General features: G+C 42.0%; 1 protein-coding gene across 1 annotated transcript; it reads right to left on the bottom strand.

The window, feature by feature from the left end:
• Nucleotides 1-3,748: 3,748 nt before the first annotated feature.
• Nucleotides 3,749-6,504, bottom strand: LOC134287030 (uncharacterized). The gene is made up of 2 exons (XM_062848738.1): nucleotides 4,011-6,504; nucleotides 3,749-3,933 (listed from the first exon to the last, which is right to left on the bottom strand). The coding sequence occupies exon 1, from the start codon at nucleotides 6,495-6,497 to the stop codon at nucleotides 4,200-4,202; it is 2,298 nt and encodes a 765-aa protein (XP_062704722.1). The 5' UTR covers nucleotides 6,498-6,504; the 3' UTR covers nucleotides 3,749-3,933; nucleotides 4,011-4,199.
• Nucleotides 6,505-7,342: the final 838 nt, after the last annotated feature.

Below are 7,342 nucleotides of genomic sequence, written 5' to 3'. Positions count from 1 at the left end.
ATGGCACACATACCTTATGTGTTGTTAAGTTTGCGGCAGTGAAATCCGGCGCTCTATAGAAGATTTCACCTTCTTTTGATAATTGGCTGTTGTTTCAAGTTACACTGTTGAAAATTTTGGCCAGCGACCAAACTGCTAATCAAATGAACATGTTTCCTTCTATTAAGAATGGGCTGTTTTTTAGAGTTACACTATTAGTGTGTTTTTTGGTGGCCAGGCTGCTGACCCTACCATCAGAAATGTATCCTTCTCTAAATCGAGGTTTTTTTTTCGAGATGCACAGTTATGTTGTTTATTGGTGGTCCACTGCTAACTCCGTAGGAGGTTTGTCCTTCTTTTTAATTGTGGTCTCCTTTCAAATAACACTTGCTGGTGACCAAACTGATATCTACATTTAAAATTTTTCCTTCTTTAAAGAATAAGTTGTTAACTTATAAGTTGCAGTGCTACAGTATTATTTAGTAAACCAGCAACTAACTCATTCTTATGAGATTTTTCTTTCTTTAAATAATAGGCAGATCTTTCAATCCAATTGGTCTAACATCTGTTTAGCCCAGTGATTAATCGCCTCATTCAGTTGAGCTTAGTCTCCCAGCATCATAATTTTCGCACTGAGCCTACTTCTCAGCTTCTACACGTTCGCGCTTTTTGACTGAAAGCATTATATTTTAAAATGTTGCTTTTTGTAAACCATGTGACCGCGTAACCCTTAATTCAAGTAACACTCCTTAGGGATAACTTGATCGGCTTTCTCTTCTTTTTGATGTTCCAACTAGCTTGTACTGTTATAACAGAAATCAAAACAAATCTCATTTTTGTATCAGAGGATTTCCTACCCATCAAACATACGCTGTTTTTTACAGATATGCTATTAATTAGATATCAGATATCAGCCCTTCTTCTCAACAAAGGCTGTTATTTGATAAATATTATGCGTTATGCTGATTTTAGAATAACAACTCCTGAATTAATATTATCGAAGAATTTTCCTTCTTTCATACATAAGCTGTTCTTTCGAAGTTTACCCTCACAAAAATTTAATTGTGGATATGAAATGTTCCATACTTCACTTGCTGTTTTGAGTTTTGAATCTTAGATCTTATCATGATTTAAATTTAAATTAAATTTAAATCATGATAAATTTTTGTATCATATTAATGATTTTCCGCAAAACGATTTTCCGAAATGTTCCACCGCGAATAAGAATTCCGCGTAATGGTTTTCGGCGAAATGTTAAACAATCTGTATTTTCCCTTCTTTTACACCTAGGCTGTTCTTCCGAGTTATCTTTCAAAATAGTTGTCGGTATTAACCTATCCATGTTTTCATTAAATATTGTCCCTTCTTTCAAACATAGGCTGTTCTTTCTAGTTACACCAAGAACAGTTGTTGGCATTAAGCTAGCAATATTTCCATATGATATCCACTTATCCGCGAGCGGTAATGGCGGCGGCGGGCACAAATAACCGTTTCGAATTTTGACGTTTCGTGGGGATCGCAATCGGTTGGCGCCAACAATTGGTGGGTGAAGGGGTGAGGAGGGGAATGAAACTGTTTTGACTTTCCCCCAAGAAACGTCAAAATCCGAACCGGTTGGACATGCCCGCCGCCGCCATTACAGCTCGCGGATAAGTGGATATTCCCTTCTTCTACGCATATGCCGTTCTTTCGTGTTTATCGGGATCAAACTGCTAACTATTTCATCCAATGTTTACCCTTCTTTTAAACATAGGCTGTTCTTTAAAGTTATACTGCTATAATAGTTATTTGAAGCAAACTTTAGTTTTCAAAGAAGAGGAACGCAATACTTTTGACAAATACTTAGGCTACCAACAAGGAGTCTTTAATATTTGATAAGATCAAAATACTGGAAAAGAGACAATGGAAATGTTCTTGTCCCTCCGATTAGCTGTGGAGGCATACCGTAATTTAGAGCTTTCAATTATTCATAATACTCGTCATAAAAAAACTAATACAAATTGAGAGTAGTACATAATTTTATTACTTTTATTACTTTTAATGTGTACCTACATTTACAAAATAATGAAAATAATAGAAATGTTGTTTTTTGATATTGAATATGTTTTCCGGGAAATGGTCATTCCGGGAAATGGTTTTCCGGGAAATGGTATATTCCGGGAAATGGTTTTCCGGGAGATGCTACATTCCGGGAAATGGCTTTCCGGGAAACGGGTTTCCGGGAAATGGTTTTCCGGGAAACGACGTACAATCCCATTTCATTGCGTTTTTGTGTAGCCAATACTGGCTTTTCCATCAAAGGTTTCTCCTTCTTTCCAACATATGCTGTTCTTTCACGTTTGTTATTTGTGCTGACAGTGGACATTATGGTTGTGATTTTTTTTAATCGATGATTTTTCCTTCTTTTGAACATAGGCTATTCTTTCAAGTTTCGTATTTGTACTATATTTGAATGTTATAGCTGCTGTCTTTTTCTCATGTATTTTTCCTTCTTTAAAACATAGGCTATCCTTTCACGTTTATTAACCCTCCTAGGATGTTTGATTTTTCGCACCAAGATGGCATAACGCACGTTCAACGTGTCTGTTTGGGTCGTTCTCCTGTACCAATTGCTGTATGTTTCAGAAGAAATTTTTCCTTTTGAACACAAGCTGTTCTTCATTAGTTGATGCCTTTTTTAGATATTTTCCTTCTTTCAAACAAAAATAGGCTGGTCTTTCAAGTTTACTAATTTCATTGCGTTTTCATGTACCAACTGCTGATTTTTTTCATCAGTTGGTCCAGAAGGTCCAGAAGGTAATGGAGTTTTGTTCAAGTTTCCTGATTTTACTATGTTCACATGTTGAAGCTGCTGATTTTTCATCTGATATTTTTCCTTCTTTTAAACGTATGCTATTATTTCATGTTGTGTTGCAATTGAACTGAACACGAGTCGAAAATAATAAAAATGATTTCAATGCTTTGATTGAAACGCAGTAGTCATTTAACTTGCGTGTCAGAGCTTTTGCTGCTCAAGAACGCCCGTTCAGATACCAATTCAGCTCCGAGCTTACTCTATCGATATGTTATCGAATAAACTGCTCCGGTCACCCGGAGTTTCAGAAAACCCGTAAATATAAATATACATTGTGGTGTTGAGGTGTAAGAAAGTGTTATTGATAGCCATGACTTTTTGAGATTTTTTTTCAGGAATAGCCAGCTAATGGACTGATACAAGACTGGTTTATGCTCTTTGATGGTTATTCTAGCTGACATGCCGAACATGTTCCTGCAAATCCGGATTTTCCGAAAACCACGGTAATCAATCCGGGTAACTCGGATATGATCCCAAAAAAAAGAAAAGTTTCTGAATCGAATCCCAAGATAATCTTTGAAAAAATGTCGGATATACAATCATTTCAGTTTTGAGGATACAGGTCGGACTCGATTATCCGGGGGTTCAATTAACCGGGGACCAGATTATCCGGAGCTCGATTATCCGGAAGAAATGGCTCGATTATCCGGGGACCAAATAATTTTTCGTTTTGTTTGCACAATTTAAGATGGCAATAGGGTAATTCGCTAATTGTTGAACACTACCCAAATGTTGAACAGTTTCTGAATATTTTATTATAAATTTTACTTAAAGGTCCCATTAGACATGACAAATATTTGGCCAAACAAGCCCAACACATGACCAACACAACGGAAATCATGGCAACCTCGGATGAATGTCGGTCTACAATGACAAATATTTGTCATTATAACAAACAGTCTAATGGCCCTGTTGAAACCGTTTCTTAGCAGTCCCGTACTAATAACTCGAAGTTTGTAGGGATCAGCTTTAGCTGTAAAAACGTTTATTTTTACTGATTTTTCCAATTAGAATAACTTGTTACTTACAATTTATCGGTTTCTTTCCGAGTAATCTTCCTTTAGGTGATAATTTCCAATTTTAGATTAAGTAGGAATTTGCTATAATTTAGGTAACAAATTTAGATAAGAACAAATTATAGAAATATTTTAGGTAGAATAATTCAATTACAACTTACGTTTAATGCAAGAAATATAATTCAATCCTTGCTAAATTTAGTCCTTCACTTGGTACAAACGGATGTGTTTACAGACCTATTCTTTCACCATCTATTTTCTTTCTATTCAGTCAACATTTGCCATGTCATCACCTCACCTCGCTATTGACACTGACATTCATTCCGACAGTCCTATCTGCCCTATGGTAATTATTGACCATCACGCACCGGGGGGTACTCGTCGTCACATCCCCCCGCCCGTAAACCATTGTCTTTGAATTCCGGTTTACCTCCAGCTTCGACGTCGAGTAACGCCAATTTGACCACCGGCCTCCTTAGGATGCCTCTCGCAGTCTTCACCCAGGCCTGCCGCACCCTTCCATCTTTTCCTTTGACAACTTCCTGAATTCTTCCTCTCACCCACTGGTTTCGAACTGCACCATCCACGATCAACACCAAATCTCCTTTAGTCATCTCCTTCACTTCTTCGAACCATTTCGACCTTCTAGATATTACCGGCAAATACTCTTTTATCCATCTTCTCCATATTCCATCCGACAAATGCTGCACAAACTTCCATCCGCTCCTCAGGGTTGCTTGGTAGTCCGTTGGTAGTACTGGCTGTTGCTTGACTCCGTTTGAGCTCCCCAACAGAAAATGATTTGGAGTAAGAGACTCCTGCACGTCCGATTCCAGCGGTATATACGTTAGCGGCCGCGAATTTATCATTGCTTCCGCCTCGATGATGACCGTCTCCAAAACTTCGTCGTCTGGTCTTCGCTGCTCTTCCAGAATACCGCCTATTGCCACTTTCACTGAGCGAACCATACGCTCCCATACTCCTCCCATGTGAGGAGCGCCTGGTGGGTTAAACGACCACCGTGTTGTGGTGTTGGTGAACGTTGACGCCAGATGTTGGTCCAAATCATCCATTTCCTGCTTCAGCTGATTGCTCGCACCGAGGAAGTTCGTGCCGTTATCGCTAAAGATTTCTGATGGTGCTCCTCGTCGTGACACGAACCTTCTAACCGCCATTACGCAGGACTCCTTCGACAGACTATGTACAACCTCAAGGTGCACAGCCCGTATTGTCAAACAGGTGAATAGAGCCACCCACCGCTTAACAACGCTTCGTCCAACTTTCACCAGCACCGGGCCGAAGAAGTCAACTCCAACAAAAGTAAACGGCCTTACATACGGGGTAACTCGCACTTTGGGCAACGGAGCCATAGGGGGCGAGCTAGGAGTCGCCCGACGTATCTTACATGGTAGACAATCCTGCGATATCTTGAACACGACTGACCGTAGTTTCGGGATCTCGTAGAGTTGCCGCATCTCGTTGACGATCGTCTCACGGTTGCAATGGCGATAACGACGGTGGAAATAGTCAACCAGAAGTAACGTGATTGGATGTTGCCGAGGTAGAACTACCGGATACTTGATGTTAGAAGGGATCCAGTCAGCATACCCAAGACGGCTCCTTGTTCGTATTACGCCTGTTTCATCCATGAACGGCCACAATTTGCGTAACGTGCTTGATTTTGGTAATGTGGCATGAACTGCTTCGGGTTTTCCCTTTGACTTGTGCAGCATTTCGGATTCCAACGTAAAACACTCGGTTTGAGCTTGAATCCACAGCGATTTCTCAGCGCTGCACAACTCCTCTTGCGTCAATAATCCTATCAATCGCGCCTCGCTTTGTCGAGATCGTTGGATGTTCTGAATAAATCGATGCACGTAAGCCATTGAACGGTGCAGCTTTTCCCACTTACTGAATCTATTTACGTCTACTACCGCTGGCTCCACTGCTTCATCATGAACGTTCAACGCCACTAGTTCCTCCTGCGTGGGTTCGATCAGTTCACTACCACCTGGCCCATTGTCCTCGGATTGTCGAAGAAATTCCGGTCCTTGAAACCACCGATTTTCGGAGCGAACAGCCGGTCCATTTCCCCACTTTGTTGCGTCGTCAGCTACATTCTCTTTCGTTGGCACCTTCCTCCATTCGTCGACATCCGTCATCGATAGAATTTCACCGACCCTAAATCCAACGTATTGCTGATACCGCCGCTGATCCGATCGTATCCAGGCGAGAACTGTATTGGAGTCAGTCCATAATACGCGCTTCGTCGCCTTGAGTGCGTGCATGATGATCACACTATTGAGCAGACGAGTTCCAAGGACGGCAGCTTGCAATTCGAGTCGAGGAATCGTCAACATCTTCAACGGTGCTACTTTGGATTTTGCCATTACAAGGCTAACTGCCGGACCTTCTGGTGTTTCAACTCGGAAATACACTGCACATGCATAGGCTGATTGGCTCGCATCGACGAATACATGGATCTGCAACTTGCAATAACTCTCTTCTGTGGCGCCTTCGAAGTAGCAACGTGGGATTCGAAGAGTGCTCAATTCCGAAATCAGCTCGATCCACTTCTTCCACTGCAACCAACTCTTTCCATCGATAGGATCATCCCAGCCGATTCCTGTTGCCCAGATGTCCTGCATCAAGATGCGCCCGTGGATCAGCAATTTTCGGCGGTCATCTTCAACTTGTGGGTTTTCTGACGACGAGAACCTGATTCGACTGCAACGTTGTTTGAAAGGTGCAGCTCTAGAAGCGGTGCGCAGCAGGCTGTTGTGTCCGGCTAGTGTTCCGCACGTAATTCGCACGCTAGAGATGCGATACGGTCGTCCGGAGACATTAATTCGCTCGATGACGGAGCGAGTTCGTCGATTACCTTCTCGGAAAATTCATGATCTAGAAGCGGTCATTGAATTTGGATTGGTTGTGGACAATTTGGTGCAACATCTCAAGAACGCGGGACAGCAGGCACATCTGGCTAATCCGGCCCTGCTGCACGATCTGGTGGGAAAATTGCCTGTTGATTACAGACTCAAGTGGTCGGCGTACAAAAGCATGCAGTTCAACGTGGATTTGGATACGTTTGGGCAGTTCATGTCAACTTTGGTAGAGCTAGCCTATGACGTGGCGGATGATTTCTCAACCAACGAAAAACATAAGCAAAAGACCAAGGATCGTGCTTTCGTACAGACGCACACAGAAACCACCGTATCGTCAAAGAACGTACCGGTTAACGTTGTGGGTTCCCGTAATCCGAGAAAACCTTGTGCCATTTGTAAAGCGGAAGGACATCGGGTGGCGGAATGCAGCCGGTTCAAGTCGATGGATATAAGCGGAAGATTGAAGGCCGTTCAGCAGAGTGGTCTTTGTCGATCGTGTTTGAATTTCCACGGGAAGTGGCCGTGCAGAACTGCGAAGGAATGTGGAATCAACGATTGTTGGCTGAAACATCATTCGCTGTTACATTCTCCAGTAGCAGTTCATGCGG

Source organism: Aedes albopictus, chromosome 2 (assembly GCF_035046485.1).
Source record: "Aedes albopictus strain Foshan chromosome 2, AalbF5, whole genome shotgun sequence".
NCBI classification, from domain to species: domain Eukaryota; kingdom Metazoa; phylum Arthropoda; class Insecta; order Diptera; family Culicidae; genus Aedes; species Aedes albopictus.
The sequence above is the reverse complement of the archived record's forward strand: the minus strand, read 5'-3'. Positions and strand labels throughout refer to the sequence as shown.